Source organism: Amblyraja radiata, chromosome 10 (assembly GCF_010909765.2).
Source record: "Amblyraja radiata isolate CabotCenter1 chromosome 10, sAmbRad1.1.pri, whole genome shotgun sequence".
In the NCBI taxonomy this organism is placed as follows: Eukaryota; Metazoa; Chordata; class Chondrichthyes; order Rajiformes; family Rajidae; genus Amblyraja; species Amblyraja radiata.
The window spans coordinates 11,298,776-11,322,086 of record NC_045965.1 but is presented as its reverse complement, the minus strand read 5'-3'; the positions used below and the strand labels follow the sequence as shown (position 1 = coordinate 11,322,086).

The 23,311-nt window shown below is 42.9% G+C and overlaps 1 protein-coding gene across 1 annotated transcript; it reads right to left on the bottom strand.

The window, feature by feature from the left end:
- Positions 1 to 1,396: 1,396 nt before the first annotated feature.
- On the bottom strand, positions 1,397 to 23,121 carry uhmk1 (U2AF homology motif kinase 1). Its single transcript, XM_033028013.1, has 8 exons — positions 22,547 to 23,121; positions 16,668 to 16,960; positions 13,763 to 13,954; positions 9,934 to 10,028; positions 7,663 to 7,739; positions 5,868 to 5,966; positions 5,621 to 5,709; positions 1,397 to 4,478 (listed from the first exon to the last, which is right to left on the bottom strand). The coding sequence occupies exons 1-8, from the start codon at positions 22,944 to 22,946 to the stop codon at positions 4,323 to 4,325; spliced, it is 1,401 nt and encodes a 466-aa protein (XP_032883904.1). The 5' UTR covers positions 22,947 to 23,121; the 3' UTR covers positions 1,397 to 4,322.
- Between the last annotated feature and the right edge of the window lie 190 nt (positions 23,122 to 23,311).

Below are 23,311 nucleotides of genomic sequence, written 5' to 3'. Positions count from 1 at the left end.
ATGCAAGGGTTATGGGGAGATGGCAGGAGAATGGGATTGAGAGGGATAGATCAGCCATGATTCAAGTGTGGAGCACTCAACGGGCTGAATGGGTTTTATGTCTTAGTCTTATGTACTCTTCAAAAAATAATCAGCACAATATCAACTGGCGTGTCTTGAGAATGACATACACTAATCTCATCAAATATTTTTTGCAAAAGAAACTGATTATAATAGTGGAGCAGTAAAATTGAGATTTAAGGGGCTGCAGATTGCTGGTTTGCAAAGTAAAAGACACAAAGTGGTGGAGTAACTAGGCAGGTGGGGTAGCATCTCTGGAGTACATGGATATTGGACATTTCAGGTCTGGGCCCTTCTTCAGACTGATTATAGTGGGGGGGGGGGGGGGGGAGAGAAACCTGGAAGAGAGAGGTGTGGTCGGGACAAAGCATGGCAAGTGATAAGTGGCGAAATAAGGAACTGCAGATGCTGGTTTACATCAAAGGACACGAAGTGTTGGAACAACTGAGTGGATCTTGCAGGTGGATACAGGTAAGGAGGGGAGGCTCGATTGGAAGGCGGTTAGACAAAGGCCAGAGATGGAAAGACATAAACTGTGAGATGAGGAGATTTGGCGAGAAGAGACGTGAAATGTGATGCTGCCCTGGTGCCCATAGTACAGCAGACTCGTGGCTATTTTAATCTGTACAGCAGATGGTCTGTCATTCTATCTCTAGCTTGATGTTGCCTAGCTGTTGCATTTCCTAAAATAAAACTCAGGAAGTTATGACGATAAAATGGTACCCTCCCAGGATTGCGGTGCAAATTGTGACTGTTGCACGCTTAAGTGGAATCCTTTACGGCGGGTGGGCTGCTGGAATAAAGTAATCTGGTTTATAATTTAGCAAATGGTAAATAGTGATTAAATCAGCATTTCATCCAAGCCTCTGAAAATGTATGGTATTTATTTTGCAACCATGAAGCAAGACTGATCCAATCAAGAATGTAACCTGAGTTAAATGAACTCCGTAGAGCTCAGCAGTGGAAAGGAAACCTCTACGCCTGGAGCATTTAAATGCCAAGCACCAATGTCAACGGTCTGCAGAAATACACTGAGAAAATAATCTCTTTGGACACATGTAAAATATGTTTTGATATTATTTTGCTCCACATGGACATGAATTTACACTGAACCAATTCAACGAGTGGGCAGAACTCGTAAAGTGAAGGGAGCAGAATGAGCTAAATGGAGTTAATACTGCATAGTTTCTCTCTCATTCAGAATCAGCAACGCCAAGATGAAACCAACTCTGACTAATCTCTTGTTCTGGGATGTGGTCTGGAGATAGAGTTTTGCTTTTAGAATTCCGTTCAAAAAGGCGTGATTTTTCTAAACTGCAGAAAAGTATACTTTAAAAAAACAAACTAGACCTTGTATGATAAGAATCGTCAATATGTACTGGTGAAATTCTTCTCCACAATTGTCCAGAAGAGATCAGAGCTGATGTGAATTCATCGCTTTTAACATTACTGTCATGCTAATGAGAAATGTAGTTACTTGTTTAAATGGGTTTTTTTTACATTTGTTTTATCTTTAAATTGTTTCTGAAAATACTGAAAAGTTACATAAGCTAATGACGATTGAAACACACAATGCTTGAAGATGCAACCATTCCAAATGGACTCTTAAATATTTTAACATTTAAATAATCCTATATCATTTAAATCTATTAATTTTAACCAAAATAAACCATCAGCATGAGAAGTATCCCATTTTGTAGGTGCCATTGGCTGGTAGGCAGAGTCTAAGCATTGATATAAACCAATAAATAGTCTTGAAGTTCACTGGAAACTGGAAGATGTGAGACCTCACTTTTGTCGAATAAATGCAAGAGCTGAGCAGTTTAGATGATATCTGTAGAAAATTAGGGGTAGGTGTCCTCGATAGAACCAAAATGTGCATCCATGTTAGAATACAATGGAGGAAGCATACACTCCTAATGTTGGGAGAGTTCATGAAGCTTTCCTTTCCTTTACTAAGCTTTGGGAACTACAGGTTTTAAAATGGTTTAACTTAAAATATCTTGGAATAAATATGGAGTTTCCTTTTGGCCAATGTAATTTAGTTACATTTAAATTCAGAGTTCTGATTGTAAATGTCATTAATCCACAGATAAATTGCTAGTAGTTCATTAATTTAGTGATTTGAGATTGTAGAGTACAACTAAAGTGTGTTAATTCGTTAAAAATAATTTTGTAATTGTCTTTTGTACCCGAGTGAAAACCCCTAAAGAAACAATTTAAAGATTTTTAAGCCAACAGAGGATGTTTTTTAGTCTGACACCATGCTTCCGTTAATTGGTTCTATACTCTTGTTCTGCATTTGCTCCATTTTAGAAAGTTGTCTTTGGTCATTAGCTAATATTCAGCAACTCTGTGAAATAAACTGCATCTCAGTAATTCGAATATTTTTAGGAATAATGCAGCCAAGTAGAAAACATAAACACAGCAATACTTTACAGCTGCCGGGGACATTGTGATAGTGATGTGGTTATTGTCGACTGCTATAATAATCTAGATTTAGATTTACATAAGCTGTTTCTGCAGATCAATGGATGGATGACCCTGTAAAAGGCCATGTGGAAAAAATCTTTCCTAAAATGTCTTCAATATTGCCACATCAAAATGTCAGCTATATTTTTTAAAAAATAGACAACAGTGCTGTGAGTTAAATTGAAGTTTTTGTTTAACGTTGATTACTTTTGTTTTTTGTTGTATGTTGATTTTCCAGTCAATTGCATTCACGGATTCTAACATACATGTACAAATGCATTATCTTGTACCACTCTGCCACTAAATGTACCTAAATTTGCTTATTAGGATAATTTAAGCAGTATTTCCTTTTCAAATATTCAGACTCAAGTGATCTAAGAATAACCAGCAGTCTATTTGTTTTTATGGTCTAACAATGATCGCAAATGGCCCACTCTTTTGGAAGCACTGATTTATTGCTGGGGATAAAAAAGATGTACTGGAAAAAGATGTCCAGTGTGTCCAGCAGTCTGCTGGTTCCTTCCCCCGTCCTGCCAGACAGCCTGGCATCAATTATCCGCACACTTGTTGCTTCTCACCTATTAAATCACTTGCCCTTCGTTCAGTCCTTGTATGGCACGGTATTCAAGGCCTCTCAACACCAGTCAAGCCTTCCCCATGCATGGAGAACCAAAAAAACTAAAGCTGAGAAAGGATGTGCAGAACCTGCTTGTGTTTCTCCCCAAACCTGCAACACAACACACCCGTGTGCATACCATTCAAGCATTTCATATAGCAAGGCCAAGAAAGAACTATTGAGGAATTCTTTAGAAATAAATTGACACAATGTGATGGAACAACTCAGTGAGTCAGGCAGCATCTTTGGAGAACATGGGTTGGTGACGTTTTGGATTCGGGACCCTTCTTCAGATTGACTGTGGTGGGGATGGGTGGGGGCGGATAGAAAGCTGGAAGAGAGGAGCAAGACAAAGCTGGTGAGTAATAGGTGGATACATGTGAGAGAGATTTCGATAGGCAGATGGACAAAGGCCAAATATGAAAAAACAAAAGGATTTCTAATTGCGTTGCAAATTGTGAGGCCAAAGGAAGGAGTATAGGAGGAAGGGAGGGGGCGGGAGCAATGGGTGCATCCAGGTGGGACACGGGGAAAGAGGGGGAAAAAGGGGAAGGTTGTTTGTAGTTTAGTTACCTAAAATACTGAAATGTTCAATGTTGTAAGATTGTGCTCAAATCTGTGCACCACTTGCGATGGTAAAAAGTAGATTTTCTCCGGTTTCCTGATATGCACTCATCAAAATCCATCAAGCCATCGCAAGTTCTCTGCATTTGATCGGCTGATGGTTGCTATGGCTAAATGCTTCCAATAGGATCTTTATGACTTCACTGACAGAGACTTTTTTTATTCCATCATTTACAAAAATGTTCTGTGATTTATTTAGATTAAGATATAGTAATCCATGAAATAGGTTTCATCAGCATGCTCCCCATTATCAAGAATGCATTTTGATACCTCTGCCAGCTAAACTGTTAAATTAGCACTTTACAAATCAACAATAGCAGTTGGCTATAATTTCTAGTAATAAAATAGATTTTGTTAATAACTTGCCGGCAGTTTTAAGTGCATGAATCCCTAAATTTGTAAACCCTTTCTCTAAACTAGCTGTTTAAATCAATGCTATCTTACACACAAAAGGAATCAGAGCAAAACATGTAACCTTTATGCTACTGTATTGAGGAATATTTCAAAAAGGACTTGGGTGATTGTAAAAGGTAGCATGCCCCATTATAATTTAGGTATCAGTAACTACTGTATGATACAGGTATCCCCTCTTGTAAGCACACAGAGGGTAGAACGTAGCCACAACAAACTTGCCATCGAACATTCTTCCAGTCAGCATCTGCTGGGCTATTTTGCAGTCCCCAGCGCTTCTGAATTCAACAAAAACCTAATTGTAAGAAAGAATGAGAATGAGTGTCTCACACATTATTGTTTAGTTTAGTTTAGTTCAGTTCATTGTCACATGTACTGAGGTACAGCCAAAAGCTTTTGTTGCATGCTGTCCAGTCAGTGGAAAGACAATACATGATTACAGTCGAGCCGTCCACAGTGTACAGATACATGATAAAGGGAATAACGTTTAGTGGAAGATAAAGTGCAGTAAAGTCTGATTAAAGATAGCCTGAGGGTCTCCAATGAGGTGGATAGTAAGTAGTTTCAGTCGCCTGATAACAGTTGGGAAGAATAGGTCCCTGAATATGGAGGTGTGTGTTTTCACACAAGAGGGGGTGGTCGGGGTGCGACTTGCCTTGACTATGTTGGTGACATTGCCGAGGCAATGTGAGTTGCAAATATAGTCAATGGAAGGAACGTTAGTTTGTGTGATCGTCTGGGCTGCGTCCACAATTCTCTGCAATTTCTTGCATCTTGGATGTAGCTGTTCCCAAACCATGTGTGATGTATCTTTAAACCATTTGGTAATCTTGGCAGTGGTGGCATTGCTAATTCTTTGTGAGGAATTAAAATGAATTTGAACTGTCCCCTTACTTAAGGGCAGGACAGTGGCGCAGTTGGTAGAGCTGTACCCTCACTGGGCCGGAGAGCCGGGTTCGATTCTGATCCCGTGTGCTGTATGTGGGCGTCTGCACCTTCTCCCTGTGACCGCGTGGGTTTCCTCCCACATCCCAAAGACGTGCAGGTTAATTCGCTTCGCAAAATTGCCCCTAATGTGAGTGAATGAGAAAGTGGGATAACACAGAACTAGTGTGAGCGGGTGAATGATACTCGGCGTGGACTCGGTGGTCTGACAGGCCTGTTTTGCACTCAGTGGGAGGATCTTTCTGTCGATTTGCTCCTGGGGCTGGCCAAGATGGCCATTCAAGAGTCCAGACTAGTCCTTGATTGCGCTGGTGGCCTTGCCAAGGCAGCGGGCAGTGTAGATGGAGTCAATGGAAGAGAGTTTGGTTTGTGCGATGGTCTGGGCTACTCTCTGTTCTATAGACTTATACAGGAGATTATATTTAAATCCAGGAAACTATCCTTTATTACTACAAGAATAGAGGAAAGCTTTCAGGGTAAATGTTTACGTACCTGGCCTTTGCCAGGGTTATCCTTTGGGACAAGCAGAGACAAAACAGGCCCAAACTTCTGACATTCTTCCCTAACATCTTCCACGGCGTCTGTTGAGGAAAGAAACAGTAGATTTTAAATGAAATTCAAATGCAGTCTTATCTTGCAGGAGTATATTTAAGGTGTCAACCCAAATCGCGCTTCTTACCAATATGATTGCAGAATTGTTTTCAAAGTTACTTCTACAAGTGAGAAAGGAAACACTGACCTTCATATTCTTCTTCACTTTGAAGATAGTTATGATCAATAACATTCAGCAGTCTCAAAACTGGTGTTGGGAGCATGACCAAATCATCAATATGGGGGGCTAGTAATTAAAAAAATAACATGGTAAGGAATAGAATTTGCTTATAGATATTAGGTTTAGGTTTATTATTGTCACATGTAGAGAGGTACAGTGAAAAGTTTGGTTGTGCACGGTATCCAAACAGATCAGACATACCCTACACAGGTACAATCAAATCCAACTGAAGTACAATAGATAGAGCAAGGGGGAAGATACAGAGCGCAGAATGTACCTCTCAACATTGTAATGTACCAGTTCCAGTGACAAAGTCCAATGTCCGCAATGAGGTGGAGGTGAATCGGACAGTACCCCACCTAATGGTGGATCCGTTCAGAAGCCTGATAACTGGGTGGAAGAAGCAGTTCTGGTGTGATGTGCGCTTTCAAGCTTCTGTACCTTCTGCGTGAAAGAAGCAGGGAGGAGGAGGAATGACCAGGGTGGGACAAGACTTTCAATCTGCTTTTCCAAAGCAGCGTGAAGTGTAAAAGGAGTCAATGGTGGGGAGTCTGGTCCGTGTGATCGACTGAGCTATATCCACAGCTCTCAGCAATTTATCATCATAGTTTTAAGGTAAGAGGTGACATTTTTCTGATGCATCAAAAGAATTGCACACCAGGGACAGACTTCTGAGATGTTTTGTGATGGGCAGTTTATGGGCTCTTACCAAAAGAAAAGTAGGCAGCCAATGGAAATTTCAGAAGTATAAAAGAAGCCTTGCAGTGGAGTGAAGGAGGATGAAATGTGACCACGTGGAGGTTTATAAAACCATGGGGGGGGGGGGCATAGATAAGGTGGAGGGTCAGTCTTTATTTTCTCAGTAGGGAGTCTAAAACAAGAAGGCACAGAGTTAAAGTGAGAAGGGAAGATTTAAAGGAGATATGAGGGGAAATTATTTCACACAGGGTAGTAGGCGTGGGATGAACTTCCAGAGGAAGTGGTACAGGTGGGTAGAATTGCAGGTACATTGTCTAAGACACATTTAGATGGGTACATGAATAGGATAGGTTTAGAAGGATATGGGTCAAATACGGGCAGGTGGGACAAGCGCAGATGGGCAGGTTGGTCAACATGAGCAAATTGGGCCAAAGGGCCTTGTTTCGATGACTCAAAACTCTAATTACAATGTTTAAAAGTGGTTTGGACAGGTTAGAGTCATAGAGTGCTACAATATGGAAAGGGGCCCTTCGGCCCAACCTTCCCACACCGGCAAACATGTCCCACCTGCCCGCCTTTGGTCCACATCCCTCCAAACCTCTCCTGTCCATGTACCTGTCTAACTGTTTCTTAAATGTTAAATCTTAAAAGGTTCAGATAGAAATTATTGAGAGGGATACGAGTCAAATGCAGGTAAATGGGACTAGCTCAGAAAGGCATCTTGGTTTGCATGGATGGGTTGGGCCAAAGGGTTTATTTCCATGCTGTACGACTATAAAAGCTAAGATTGACATTTACACCACTGACAGCACCGATCAAACATGAGGCACATTTTCAAATGCCTCTCAATAGATTGTCATTTCACAACTTAATGACTTTTCTTCATTTTTCTTATCAGGGTTAAATACGGATGGGTAAGCCGGATAAATGGAAGGAATACAAAAGGTTTTAATCCATTTCACAACACGGTTACATCAAAATATAAATTCTAGAGTCTTATATAACTTGGATTGAAGTTATGAATCTTTACTAATATGTATTTAACTGTGGACATTGAACTTACCAAAGGGAATGCTGAAGAAGGGATTGTATAAAGCACAGTCCGCTGTGATTCTTTGTGCAGGGTCATCATGAAGCATACTGCAATTTAAAATATGAAGGTGAAAATTGTAAAGTGTTGGAGTAAATATGTTTTACACACAAGTATCCTTCTGCTGGTTGAATATAATTATTTTCATCTATACATTTCAATTTCTAATATCACAGGATCTTTTCGAATCTATGTCAGCACTGATGCTTTTCAAATTGAAGCTGTCTTTTCTGATGTATTATAACTATAAAAGATCTTTGTTGATAAGAGCAGCATTGGGTCATTCTGCTCTGCTGTTCGATCATGGCTGATCTATCTTTCCCTCTCAACCCCATTTTCCTGCCTTCTCCGCATAAACTTTGACACCCTTACTAATGAAGAACCTGCCAATATCCGCTTAAAAAATACCCAATGCCTTGGCCTCCACTGCTGTCTGGATTCCACAGATTCACCATCCTCTGGCTAAAGAAATTCCTCCTCTAAGTAAGGGTAGTGCAATCTTGTGACATATATGCTTTAATGGTATTAACATACAATCAACTAGCAAAGACTACCAAAGCTAACAGTTGCTTATGATCAGAAAGACGTTTTTTACGTGTTTTAGATAATTGCTTTGCTTTAATTTCAAACTGCTTTCAAATCTTTACACGGGATACTCCTCTCACTACTGAGGGTAAATTTAACCAATGATGTTTATTGAGAACAAGAGTAGGGGTTTCAACTGTACAAGGTGTTGGTGAGATGCACTTGGGGTATTATGTGTAGTTCTGGTCACCTAGCTATAGCAAGTATGTCATTTAGCAGGAAAGGGTGCAGTGACGTTTCACAAGCATCTTATTGAGACTGGAGGTCGTGTGTTAAAACTGGGTATGCTGGGGCTGTTTCTTCTCTGGAGTTTTGGAGGTCAGGGGTGACCTTATAGTGGGGAATAAAGCCATGAGAGGCGTAGTTAAGATTAATCACCTGTCGTTTACTCACAGTGGGGGATTCTAAGGGGAAAGATTTTAAAGTTAACTTCAGGGTCACTTTCTCACACAGAAGGTGGCGAGTATGTAGAAAGAACTGCCAGAGGGGAAGTGGTAGAGGTGGGTGCAGTGACAATCTTCAAAAGACATTTGACGGGTATGTGGATGGGAAAGGTTTCGAGGGATGAGGGCAAAACACAGGCAATTTGGTCAGCATGGATGAGTTGAGCAGAAGGGCCTGTTTCCACGCTGCTAACTCTATGACGCTAATGTTCACCTGGCACTCCAGTAGGTGAGTTGTAAACCAGAAGCCTGAAGATGGAAATTAAAATGTTGATTTTAGGATTGCTGATTAGGAAGTAGCCTAGAAAGAAAGGAAACAAGTCATCTCACAGAAAAGACCAGGTATGTATTCATTAAATGAGATTAATAGGGCTCCACTTGGCTGATCACTTTGCAGTTGCTTCCTTTTTATTACTTAACCAAGTAATATGAGAAACACAAATATCCTGCACAGATTACACAACCTATATTTCAGCCATATGCAAACATATATCTAAATAATGCTACATTATAGTGCTACATAACACAAAAATATCTAAAGTGTGCCTCCAAATTCAAAACGCATGCTTACAAAGTCTATTATGAACATCTTGTGATATTCTGTAAGTATACATAGTGTCTACTGTATTATTTAAACAAAATTCAGGATTTGATTTTCATAACATTATGCGCATAGACAAGTTTATTTTGTAACGTTAAATGTGAAGGGCTTGTTTTAAGATATTTTTATCACACCTACAAAGGATACAATGCACTATCTAGCATGAATCAACGTTTAAAAACGCACATGACACAAGTTATAGTCGGTGGAGGGTCATGCCTAGAAGTTAGGCTGTGAATTAAACTTCACTCCTGTATCTAACAAATAATCTAACATTATGGCGGCTAATTTCCTTATGAAAAGGGTAACATATACTTTGTTTAGTTTAGTCTAGTTTATTGACACGTGTACTGAGGTACAGTGAAAATCTATCCCTTGGTGTGAATGCTCGTGAATATTAAGGATGGTTGAACTAACACCAGTGTTCATAATAATGTCTTTAAAACAATCGTATCTATCAATTTTCCACAGTGACATACAACACAAATATTTTTTGCCTTGCACTACTTGGACATACACAGGTACAATTTTCATTTCAATTCGGAAAACATTTAAATATCAATCAAATTTTACAAAATGATCGATGTTATTAATGATTCAAGGTTGGCAACTTACCTTTTAATAACATCTCTGAGGTGATAAACTGGGATAGCTGAATATACCATATCTTTACGTGCAAAAATTGACTCTATGACAGCAGAACTGTTGGCCTGGACAGAATAAAACAGAAGTGTTTAGATCAGAGTACAACATTTGGTATATAATTATAACAGTGAGGACTTGGAAAAGCAATTGTTTTAAAAATTGCAAAACAATTATTCTGGTATTATCCTTCCACATTATGAGTGCATATTTTATACCTACAGGCCTCTCTTGGGATACCAGAATTAGTCTGAACGGATGATCGGTGATCGTTGTGAGCTAAAGAGTCTGTTTCCATGCTGTATCTTTCAGACAATTTAATGCTTCTAAATAAAGATGACAAATTAGGTGTGATGGCAGAAAATGAAGAGCATTCTTTGGATATTAACAGGGGGCATCTCCCTTTCAATATGAAACACCAATCCATAGCTGTGGAGCTTAACTTCATTCTGAAACTGCACAAGAATCGGCGCTAATTTTTACATCGGTAAATGTTTACATTTTTAGTCAGATTTGTCTTCTTTCTGTTCCAGCTCTTTAGTCAGAGGGTGGCGATTCTGTGGAATTATTTGCAACAGAAGGATGTAGAGGCTAAGCCAGTGGATATTTTTAAGGCAGAGACAGATAGATACAATACAATTCAATTTATTGTCATTTGGACCCCTTGAGGTCCAAACGAAATGTCGTTTCTGCAGCCATACATTACAAACAAATAGACCCAAGACACAACATAATTTACATAAACATCCATCACATTGCTGTGATGGAAGGCCAAAAAAACTTATCTCTCCACTGCACTCCCCCCCCCGATGTCAGAGTCAAAGTCAAAGCCCCCGGCGGGCGATGGCAATTGTCCCGCGGCCATTAAAGCCACGCCGGGTGATGCAAGGCCGCACACCGGGTTCTTGATGTTAGAGCCGCGGCCATTCCAAGCCGCGCGGGGCGATGGTGTAAGGCCCTGCTCCAGGAGCTCTTCAACCCCGCAACGCGGGAGGGAGAAGTCGCCGTTGCGGGAGCCCTGGAAAGCGGTCTCCCTCCAGGGACCCGCGGGCTCCCGGTGCCGCAGTCCGCCAAACCCGCAGTTGCAGCCTCCGAAACTCCGGGGGTTGGGTCGCAGCAGCGTCCACCACAGCTCCACCCGCTCCGGACTCAGCCAGCTCCGCGACGGTGAGGTAGTTGGCACCAGAGCCCCCGGTCTTCCTGTTGGAGGCCGCTCCTCGTTGCAGCCCCAACGACAACGGAGACCCGACAAAGAAAAGGTCGGGTCTCCCGTGCAGGGAGAGATTTAAAAGTTACCCCCACCCCCCCCCACACATACCCCAACAAAAAATTACAAAAACTACATAAAAACATAGACATAAAATAATAAAAACGCAGACGGACTGCAGAGGCCGCTGCTGACGAAAGTCGCGCCGCCCACCGAATGTACAGGTGTCAGAGGTTGTGGGGAGAAGGCAGGAGAATGGGGTTAGGATGGAGAGATAGAAGAGCCATGAATGAATGGCAGAGTAGACTTGATGGGCCAAATGACCTAATTCTACTCCTATTCCTTATGACCTTATGAACTTTCTCTTCTGGAGGTCCCATGGAATTATGATGGATAATCAGATGGTTTCTAACTAAAATTGAAAGATACAGCATTGATACAGATCCTTTAGCCAACCGAGTCCACGCTGACCATCCACACATTACGATACAATAGAACTTTATTTATCCCAGGAGGGAAATTGATTTGCCAACAGTCATAAAAACACAAAATGCAAGAAACATGATATTTAAACTGACGAGTGGAAAAGGCTTGGGGATGTGCAAAGATTGGGATTGGGGCGGGGGGAGGAGTCAGTCTCAGTCTACCCCACTTTAGAAGGGGGAGGAGTTGTACAGTTTGATAGCCACAGGGAAGAAGGATCTCCTGTGGAGTTCTGTGCTGCATCTAGGCAGAACCAGTCTGTTGCTGAAGGTGCTTCTCAGGTTGACCAGTGTGTCATGGAGGGGGTGAGCTGTATTGTCCAGGATGCTCTGCAGTTTGAGGAGCATCCTCCCTTCCTAGACCACCTCCCATGAATCCAACTCCGCCCCCAGGACGGAGCCAGCCTTCCTGATGAGTTCACATGCTAGTTCTAGGTTATCCCACTTTCTCATTCTCTCCCTACATGCACGGGGGCAATTTATACAGTCCAATTAACCTACAAACCTGCACGTCTTTGGGATGAGGGAGGAATCCGGAGCACCCATACAGTCACAGGGAGAACGTGCAAACTCCACACAGACAGCACCCGAGGTCAGGATCATACCCAGGTCTCTGGCACTGTGAGACAGCAACTCTACCAGCTGCACCACTGTAAAACAAAGGGCAAGGAGATATGTTACATGAAAGAAGTTGCAGATGGTACTGAGAAAGGGATGATCAAGGTACAGTTTTCTTTTCTTTTTTAATTACCACAATTTTCTGACGTCCAAGCACAGGTAGCTTATGTGTCCGGACTCGAATCAATGTAACCCTAGTAAGTTAACAAATGCTACATGCCATCCACGTTTCCTGTTCTGGCAGGAATTTTTCAAATCCACCGGGAAATAAGTCTGAAGTGAAGAACTGAGGTAAACATTATTAAACATCGGAAGGACCAAACCAACTGCCTTCAGTTCCTTTCCCTGTCTCCTCCATCTGTATAAAATCATGAGGGGAATAGATTGGGTAAATGCACAGTCTTTTAGCCAGGGTTGTGGAATCACAAACCAGAGTACATAGGTTTAAGATGAGGGGGGAAAGACTTAATATGAAACTGACGGGTAACATTTTTACACAGGTAGCTGAATCCATGGTAACTGCATGGAATGAGCTGCCAGGGGAGGTAGTTGAGGCAGATACTATAACAAGACTTGAAAGACATTTAGGCAGATACATGGATAGGGAAGGTTTACAGCAGGCACATGCCGCCAGGGTAGGCAAGGTAGGAAGTGCCTACCCTGAATAAAATTATTAAATGGTAATAATTAAATATAAATAGTAAAGGCACGGGAGAATTATACCTACCTAAGAGATTGATCTCTTAGGTAGGCATAATTCTCCCGTGCCTTTCATCCACAGTACATTTAACACGCGGATGTATGTCTACTCATGTGCCGTCGACGCTGCTTCAAGCCATCAGTGGCAACTGTCTATAAAGGCAACTGAAATTCTGCCTTTACACCACGGACTGCGTGCATGTGCTGCGCAGCACAAGTTTTGTTTTAAAAGTCGAATGACAGCACACCGAGTAGAGAACAATCTGCGCATTCGCGGTTTTCACGATGTTTTTTAAAAGCCGACTGACCCAAGATACTGACTGCCTACCCTGACTAATTACTCACGGCACGTGCCTGGTTTACAGTGATACAGGCCAAACGCTGGCAGGTGGGACGAGTGGAGGGAATCTTGATCAGCAATGACAAGTTGAGCCGAAGGCCTGTTTCCACGCTCTTTGACTTTATGGCTGCACCTCTCCCTGTGACTGTAATAATCACCCGCCCCATAACCCTACGAGACAATGGTGTTCCTTCAGTTCTGGTTTCTTTCTCGCTTTAATTGGTCCACTTTCCTGAGAGAGGGTGAAATATAGAAGGGAGTCGATTGGGAGGTATAGGCTGGTTTGTGTGTTCACAAGTGTCTGTGATTTCCTGCGATCTTGGACAGAGTGGTTGCCATACCAAGCCGTGATCCATCCAGATGAATTGTCTGGTGCATCCATGGTGATGTTGCCTTGGGAATCCATTTTACACCGCATATTTTGATTCTCCTGACTCAGTGAATGTTGATTCTTACCTTCCATTGTGGAGATCTGATCGTCTCTTTCAGTTTAATTCCTGAGTACATTTCCAGCAAAATTATTCCGAGACTCCAAATATCAACTGTTGTTGTGCATTCTGTATTACTTTCCAAACCCATCTGTGCAAGAATATTATGCAATTCTGCTTCTGGAGCTCTGTAACCATCCGTTTGAATGTATTTCACATCCTGTACAGAGTAAGCAAACAAAGACAGTTCATGACTGAATCCTAAATTATCGCATCATTAAGTGGGCAATTCACACATCTTTTCCTGCAAGTTATTGCCTTTCATTTGCAATTTAGTTTAGACTCTGGAGTAGGGGAATGAATGGTGAGGGCTAATAACTAGTCAATGGGATATGGATGGTGCTAATGTGGTATCAGGGAACCGTAGACAAAAGTAGAGACATGGAATGCAGCAGTGACGACATCCAAGTTTCAGGAGATGATGTTATAGACAATAGAAAATGGGCAATAGGTGCAGGAGTAGGCCATTCGACCCTTCTAGCCAGCACTGCCATTCAATGTGATCATGGCTGATCATCCACAATCAGTACCCCGTTCCTGCCTTTTCCCCATATCCCCTGACCGCTATCGTTAGGAGCCCTATCTAGCTCTCTCTTGAAAGTATCCAGAGAACCAACCTCCACCGCCCGCTGATGCAGAGAATTCCACACTCACAACTCTCTATGTGAAAAATTGTTTCCTCATCTCCGTTCTAAATGGCTTACTCCTTATTCTTAAACTGTGGCCCCCTGATTCTGTACTCCCCCAACATCAGGAACATGTTTCCTGCCTCTAACGTGTCCAAACCCTTAATAATCTTATATGTTTCAATAAGATCCCCTCTCAGCCTTCTAAATTCCAGAGTATACATGCCCAGCCGCTCCATTCTGTTGGGAACATATGACAGTCCCATATAGTATGCACCCATCATTGTAAGAGAAATATGCATCTACTGTCAACTAAGTTAGACCTGTGGATAATCATTTTATTCTGTAATCAAGACATAGTTTTACTTTTAATCAAATTTCTGTGTAATCTTGTCAGCTGAGAATATAAAAGCTGTACCAAACTCACGCTCAGGAGATCAGCTTTGACTGGTCTCCTGCTGCGCACCAGTTTAAATAAATCTCCTGTACTTCTATCACCAACTCCGCGTGATCTCTCCATTTGCTCCAACAGGCTCTTATAAACCCCCCTGCTACATTTTATATGTTAAAATACAAATCCAACGCTTATGAGAAGAATTTATTGATAAATGTACTTCAAGAAACCAACTGTCCATATACCAAAGAAACATTTAACTTGACAACATTTTCCATTTAAAAGTTAAAATAGGAGAGCTACATTGTAAAGAATAAATAGATTTCTTTAGCTGCATTATTGATTGGTAATTACTTGAAGCATTTGGTCCCAAAACCTCAAGAAGCTGATAAGTCATTATTTCATTCATGATTGCCAATGATTAGGGTTCAGACTGAGACTTCTGAACTTTAATTCCCAACTGCACTAGTCTGTGTGGCTCATACAATGAACTTTGAACGTTAGTGAGTGTCATTTATTCAACACACAATCTTCCCTTTTCTCTGGAGCATTGAGAGGAAACTTGATAGATATATATAAAATTATCAAAGGTATAGATAGGGTAGACAGTCTGAACCTTTCCCCCCCCCCCCGCAAAAGTGGAAATATCAAATACTAGAGGGCATAGCTTTCAGGCGAGAGGGGAAAAGTTTAAAGGAGATGTGCGGGGACAAGTTTTTTTGCAACAGAGGGAAAAAAACAGGGTTTCAAGGGTTCAGCAGGGTGTCTGGAATACGCTGCCTGGAGTGGAGGTGGAGCCAGATACATAGTGGCATTTCGATAGGCACATGGTTGTGGAGGGATATGGATCACGTGCAGACAGAGGAGATTAGTTTAATGGCTTCATTATGGCGTAACAGGTCTGCCCCTTTGCTGTATTGTTTTATGTTCTAAAATCCCCACACGAGAAATTTGAGTCCTGATTAATGAAATTTTCTAAATTATCATAATTTACCTCACTAAAAACTGCCAGAATTCCAGTTTTCCACATTGAAGCTTAAATGTGATTGTTGAAATCTTTAAAAGTTAAGCTTTTACGTGCAATTTTTATATTACATAAGTACCTCCAGAACTTATGGCATCTGGTCAATCTCAGTGTTCACGCATCTCTCTTACTCCACAAAAGTCATCAAAATGTCAGATCAAATATTTGTTTCAAAGATCTGAATGGAATTAAACATTACCGCGTTTAATTAAAAAAGACACACAAAGTGCTGGAGTAATTCAGGAGGTCAGGCAACACCCCCGGAGAACATGGATAGGAGACGTTTTGAGTCAGGACCCTTCTTCAGACTGATTGAGGGGAGGGGGGCAGGGGGAAGAAAGTTGGAAGAGAAGCAGGATAGGGTGTGTCACTTTAATAATAGTTGAGCGCAGGCAGGCGAGGAGGGGTTTTCATGGAAAGATGGTTGGAGAAAGGCCAGAGATGACAAAACTGAAGGATGAGAATAAAGGATAAAAGAGCTGCAAACTACGAATTGGGTTAGTTTATTGTCACACGTACCAAGGTACAGTGAACAGCGTTTTGTTGGGTGCTAACCAGCCAACAGAAGGACTACACATGATTAAAATCGGGCCGTCCATAGTGTACAGGATAAAGGGAATAAATAACGTGTAGTAAAACTTAAAGTCCAGTTACTTCAGAGCTGTTTCTTTTTTTTTTGTAAACAAGCGTCTGAAGTTCCTTGTTTCTACTGCATTTAATTAGTCAGGTTATAGCTGTAAGCCGTTAAGAGCAGTGCGCAAATAATCTACTAACTCTGCTTTTAGAAACTCGTCGTTCAAGCTCCCCTCTCAAGTAAAGGCAAATTTACCTGATTTCCCTCCTGGAAGCTAAGCCCAAAGTCAATGAGTTTGAAGCATTCATCCTCGGCGCTCCAGAGAATGTTGCAGGGTTTGAGATCTGCGTGCACGTAGCCCTCGTGGTGAATGAAAGCCAGGGCATTCAGGACATCGCGCGCACAGTGCTGGATCATCCACATTGAATGCCCTCGATTGATCGAGTGTAGCAGCAGCTCGGACACACTGACGTCCAACAGTTCCAGCAAAATGCAGTTACAACGGTGGTTCGTGTAGGAGAAGTTAGAAAATCGCCCGTACAAAGTCACTGCAAACATACAGGAGAAATTGTAAATTAATCCACATGAAACAAATAATCGATGTCACGAGCCTTGAGGCAGAATAGTGATTCAGCTGTAGAGCTTCTGCTTCACACATGCCAGACACTCAGGCTTGATTCTTACTACAGGTGCTGCCTGTACAGAGTTTGTACATTCTCCCTGTGACTGCGTAGTTGTTTGCCTCCGGGTACTCCAGTTTCCTCCCACATTCCACAGAGGTGCAGCTAATAGGCTTTGGAAAATTGTAATTTATCTCTCGTGTGCAGGATAGAACTAGGGTATCGGTAATCATTGGTCAACGCAGAGTAAGTGGGCCGAAGGGCCTGTTTCCACGCTGTAGGTCTCTAAAGCCCACAGCGTTCATCCCGTCCTTTATTCCCCATCTACGATAACCCGAGTTACCTGCGTCTGGACCATATCCTATGCTTTTTGTGCGTTATTGTGTCTTACAACTCTAATTACTCTCAGCTGTAGTGTACAATTGCTTACGAGTAGGAAGGAACTGCAGATGCTGGTTTAAACCAAAGATAGACACAAAATGCTGGTGTAACTCAGTGGGACAGGCAGCATTTCCGGAGAGGGGATGGGTGACATTTCGTCACCCAAACATCACCCATTCCCCTCCAGAGATGCTGCATGTCCCACTGAGTTACTCCAGCATTTTGTGTCTATGTACACTTGCTTATTCCTTTCACTCCCTGCTACAGCTGGTAAACCTGGGAAAGTATTTATAGAACAAGACCTGCGTCTGACTGCAGGTAAGCCCCCCCCCCCCCAGACAGCCCTGTAGAGAAAATCACCAGCATAGCTAGGTAGCAAAGTGGAGTTCACTTGAATATTAGCCACAGTCTTTCCTCCAGGAGAGGCAAATCAAAAATTAAAGGGTATAGGTTAAAGATGAGAGCAAAAAGATTGAAAAGGGACCTGAGGGACAGCCTCTTCACACAAAAGGTGTAGCGTATATGATAGGAGCTGGCAGAGGAAGTGGTTGAGGCGGGCACAATTACATTTCAATGCCACTGTGACAGGTACATTGGCAGGAAAGTACATGGGTCAGGTCCAGGGAAGTGGAACTAGCTTGGTTGGGCAACTTGCTCACCGTGGATGAGTTGAGACAAAATTAATTTCTGTGCTGTATAGCTCTGACATGGGAGCGCCCACAATGTTTAGTCAGTGTAGTATTTCTGTACACTACTGTAGCCTGGTATGAACTCACAACAAGCTAACTCTCAATGTGACTGCTCTCATTCAAATAGTTAAGGATTTACACCATAATTTTTTTAAATATTGCCTTTTTTCAACTAAGACACCATTTAGTTTCCTAAGACATGAGAAGCTGCAGATGCAGGAATCTTGAACAAAACACAAAGTACTGGAGGAACTCTGCGCATCAGGCGGCATCTATGGAAGGAATGGACAGACAACGTTTTGGGCCAGGGCCCTTCTTCAGTCTGAAGAAAAGTCACCTGCCCATTCTACAGATGCTGCCAGCTGTATGCTTCATGGCCATTCAGTCCTGCAGACTGATTGTAGTGGGTGGAATGGAAGTGAGAGAAAAAACGGGACAAATCAGGGCCAGCAATAGATGACCTCAGGCAAGGAAGTTCCCTGAGATGGTGTGAGCCCAAGTGGGACACATCTTCGCAAACTGTGGAACCGGTTAACAGAGTTTTAGTGGAAGAAGGGAAGGTGGGGGGTGTTTGTAGAAGTTACCTAAAATTAGACATTTCAGTATTTATACCGTTGGATTGTAAGCCACCCACACAGGATACGAGGTGCTGTTCCTCCAATGTGCGTGTTGCTTCTCTGTGGCAATGGAGGAGGTCGAGGACAGAAAGGTCAGTGTGGGAATGGGAAGGGTGTTATGGTGGTTAGCAACCGAGAGATCCAGTAGTCCTTGGCAGACTGAGCGCAAGTGTTCGGCGAAATGATCGCCAGGTCTATGCTTTGTCTCTCTGATGTACAGGAGTTGACAGCGGGAACACCTGATGCAGATGAATTCGTCCATGCTATTCAACATGAGAGGTGGGAACGTGAAAGATTTGTAGCTAAACCCTTTAACATGCATTACTGTGGTCTATCCAAAACTATAAATAATTCTGTAAAATAACCACTTCCTAATTGTGATTGTTCTTATGATTCAAATGCATCGTTGCCTCAACTGTGTGACCATAGGACCTAGTTACAAATCAATTGTGAAGATGATATAGTCAACTTAAGCTCCTGCATTGATATCAGGCAGGACCAGAGTAGAAATATTATGCTGATTGGAAACGTCTCCGAATAGTGAACCACAAGTATATTGTGTCTTCCATTTAAAAATGCAATTGGAATCCAAGAAAAAGTCATTTGTTGGCAATTGAACTAAACGGAGAGGAATATGCATTTCTATGTGCTTTTATTTACGAGGCTTTTAGATTGGCACATGGATGTGGAGTGATATGGATCACAAGCAGCCAGAGGAGACTAGTTTAGTTTATTGTCATAAACCATGCCAAGATTAGTTAGCCAATCTAATTATGTTTAGCACAGACATTATGGGATGAAGAACCTGATTCTATACTGTACAGTTCTACATTCTATAACTGATGACTAGAATGTATGGAAAAGTTAGTTATACGCTTACCATGATTTAGGTAGAAATAGTTATTAACCAAACGGTAGAATCGTAGTTGTCTTACTTCAGTTACTGACATTTTGAATTGCTTCAAAAGAAGGTATATTATTAAAGGCTTTAGCCTTTAACAGAAAGTGTGGGTGTGATGCAACGTCAAGTGATATTCTAGTTATGCTTTCTCATTTACCAAGAAAACAGCTATTTCCTGATGGGGCTTTCTACAAACTACTGTCATCACTACAATGTCACACAATGCTTGGAAAATATGATACAAATGCAGAATACACTTGCTACTTCCCCTTTGTGATTGATTTAATGCAGTGTTTTCCAACTGTTTAGTTTAGTTTAGAGATACAGTGCAGAAACAGGCCCTCTGCCCCACCGAGTCTGCACCGACCAGCAATCCCTGCATGCTAGGGACATAAAAAATAAAAATAAAATTTATACCAAGCCAATTAACCTACAAACCTGTACGTCTTTGGGGTGTGTAGGGAAACCAAAGATCTCGGAGAAAACCCACACAGGTCATGGGTGGAACGTACAAACTCCGTATAGACAAGCACCCGTGGTCAGGATGGAACTCAGGAACTTTGGTGCTGTAAGGCAGTAGCTCTATCGCTACGCCACCTTGCGTATTAGGCAAAGAGAAGGGAGCCATATTTTTGGGTGATTGACCAAGGTGCTATGGAAAAAATTATTACACAGAAATGGAATGAAAATCCTTTGGTCATTGTGCAAAAAAATAATTGATGGAATGGTGTGTTAGACAATTTGATTGATAATCAATTTATTTTCACTGCATCATACAAGCCTCTGTAGCATGCAACACTGCTGCAGTGATCACAATTTTTAATTGAAGTTGTGTACACTGGATGTTGACCCGAAATATCACCTATCCATGGTCTCCAGGGATGGTCTACGCCAGCACCTTGTCTTTTTCTGTAAATCAGCATCTGCGGTTCCTTGTTTCTACAAGTTTAATTTACATCCATGACAAATAAGCCCTGTTGTAACGCAATATGCCTTGATATTGACTTCTGGTATGTATTTTCAGTAAGCTATTGCATTTAATAACTTTATAAATGCTTTTAATACTAAATAAGCTGCAGTTTCCTCCCTCATATAGGCATTCTTTGGAAAAGCAAAGCACAACAGCCAGTTGGGTCCACAGATGATTGGAAACTGAAATCTTCTCACCACATGATTTCATGTTTTCAGATGCTTAAACTAGTTTGGGCGAATATAAAAGAAACATGAGTATTCAAAGCAATGTAATTCACTCCACTGAACTAGCCAACAGTGCATTATTACGACATATCTACTCTACTTGAATCTGAAGAAGGGGTTCAGCTCGAAACGTTGCCTATTTCCTTCGCTCCATAGATGCTGCCGCACCCGCTGAGTTTCTCCAACACTTTTGTCTACTTTCTACTTCTAAGTTAGTTAACGGTTTTCTACTCTGCAATAGTTCCCATACTCGACATACTTTAAGCTGTAAATGCGTAAAAGAAACGCATTGTTTTGAAACTGGTTACAAGCCTCTCAAAAATGATATGGCAAAAACAATCCCAGGGAAATGCACATAGGTATTAATTTATTGGTATAGATTTGTTCCAGTACTTACCCACTTTCTTTTTCTTGATTCCAAAAAACAAAAAAAAATAAGTCTCATCCAAAGTGCTGGAGTAACTCAGTAGGTCAGACCAACAGCATCTCTGGAGAACATGGACAGATGACAATTTGGGTTGAGGTCTTCTTGACCCGAAATATCACCTATCCATGGTCTCCAGGGATGGTCTATGCCAGCACCTTGTCTTTTTCTGTAAATCAGCATCTGCGGTTCCTTGTTTCTACAAGTTTAATTTACATCCATGACAAATAAGCCCTGTTGTAACGCAATATGCCTTGATATTGACTTCTGGTATGTATTTTCAGTAAGCTATTGCATTTAATAACTTTATAAATGCTTTTAATACTAAATAAGCTGCAGTTTCCTCCCTCATATAGGCATTCTTTGGAAAAGCAAAGCACAACAGCCAATTGATTCTGGTCAACATGCGGTCCAAATTCTTATCCACATATAGCTCCATGCTCCTGATATTTACTGCCTCAGTTTTAGTCAATGTAACCCTGGATTATAAAAAGTTAGGTCGCAGTGCAACAAAATTATATTTGCAGTGTGCTTGCAGACTTGGATCATATTAAAACACTGCCAAAAATGAAATTGCAATGTGCAGACCAGTTTCAACATAAAACATGAATAGCAAACTCTCACAAAAGAGCAACCTAATGTTTTGAAAAGTGATTGGCTGGGGCTAAATACTGTAAGGATTTCACTGGTGTTGAAATTGTACTAAAGTATACTTTACACTAACAAAAAGGTGCAGATAGGCCTTATTTAAAATTAATCTATATAACAGCACCTCTGGGATACGCTGATAAACAAACTTGGGCATTACTGTCCTGAACGCTGTTGTAAAATGAACCAAGACAGGAACGTGACTCTCTGCTCATAACGCATGGAGATGGAGGGTTGAAGACCTGTGTTTACCCCGTCCCCTGTTACCGATGTTCCTGTAGCTCCTCCAACACCTCGCTCTCCCTCAGGCCCCGACCCCCGCTCCCTAGGTTTAGTCGCCGCTGTTGCGGTGGCCCTACAGCACCGCACTCTCCCCCTACCCCAGGCCCCACTCTCCCCCTACCCCAGGCCCGCTCCCCACTCTCTCCTGCCCTAGGCCCGGACCCCCGGGCTCGGTTACCGATGTTGCGGTGGCCCTGCAGCTCTTCCAGCACCGCGCCCCCGGTCCCCGCTACCCTGCCCTAGGCCCCGATCCCCGGGCTAAGTTACCGATGGCTCCTTACAGCACCTCCAGCACGCCGCTCTCCCCCTGTACCCCTGTACCCCAGCCCCCCTCCCTCTCCCCCCAGCAGGCCGCAGATCCCCAGGCTCGGTTACCGATGTTGCGGTGTCCCTGCAGCTCCTCCAACACGCCGCTCTCGGTGAGGAAGCCGTAGTCAGACTTGGTGTCGTGCACGAACTGCTTGACGGCGGCGCGGGCGGTGCCCGACCTCACCCCGTACACAGCGGCGGACGAGCCCTTGCCCAGGCAGCGCTGGGCCCGCCACAGCCGCCCGTTGGCCTGGAAGACGCCGAGCGGCGGCGGGTGTTCTAGCTCCGGCTCCGAGTACCAGCCGCGGGGGCCGCCTCCTCCTCCTCCTCCTCCTCCGCCGCCGCCGCGGTACCTGGGCCTGGGCCTCGGCCGCGGCCTCGACCCGCCATACATGGCGCTGGTGGCGGCGGCGTGCTGACGGTGGCAGCCCCGCTCCAGCCGGCTCCGGCGCCGTAAGCGGACCATACACAAGGCCTGGTCTGGTCTAGTCTGGCCTGGCCTGGCCTCCGGGCCTGTCTGTCGGTCGGTGTCCGTCCCAATCCTAGTCAGTCTGTCCGTGCGAGCGAGCGACCGCTTCGGCCCGTCCCGCCGAGCGCAGCCCAGCCCAGCCCAGCGCGCATGCGCGGCCACGTCCCGCCCCTTGTCGTGACGTCACACAGGCCCGCGTCACCACCCATTGGCCCGCTCTGCTGTCTGTCAACGCAGACCCCGCCCAGACAATAGCGACAAGGCTCCAGACTGGAGCAGGGGGTTCCCAACCTTAATTCATCCCGTTTACCCCTGGCAACTTTTCCAAAGTAAATTTACCCCCACCCTGTCTTGTTCAGTCA

Excerpts from the sequence above, each read along its gene's own strand:
- uhmk1 (XM_033028013.1), bottom strand. The coding sequence starts at position 22,946 with ATGGTCCGCTTACGGCGCCGGAGCCGGCTGGAGCGGGGCTGCCACCGT. Across the intron at positions 16,961-22,546 it reads GCAGGGACACCGCAACATCG|TGACTTTGTACGGGCGATTT; the intron begins GTAACCGAGCCT and ends GTATGTTTGCAG. Across the intron at positions 10,029-13,762 it reads TCAGATCTCCACAATGGAAG|GCCAACAGTTCTGCTGTCAT; the intron begins GTAAGAATCAAC and ends TATTCTGTCCAG.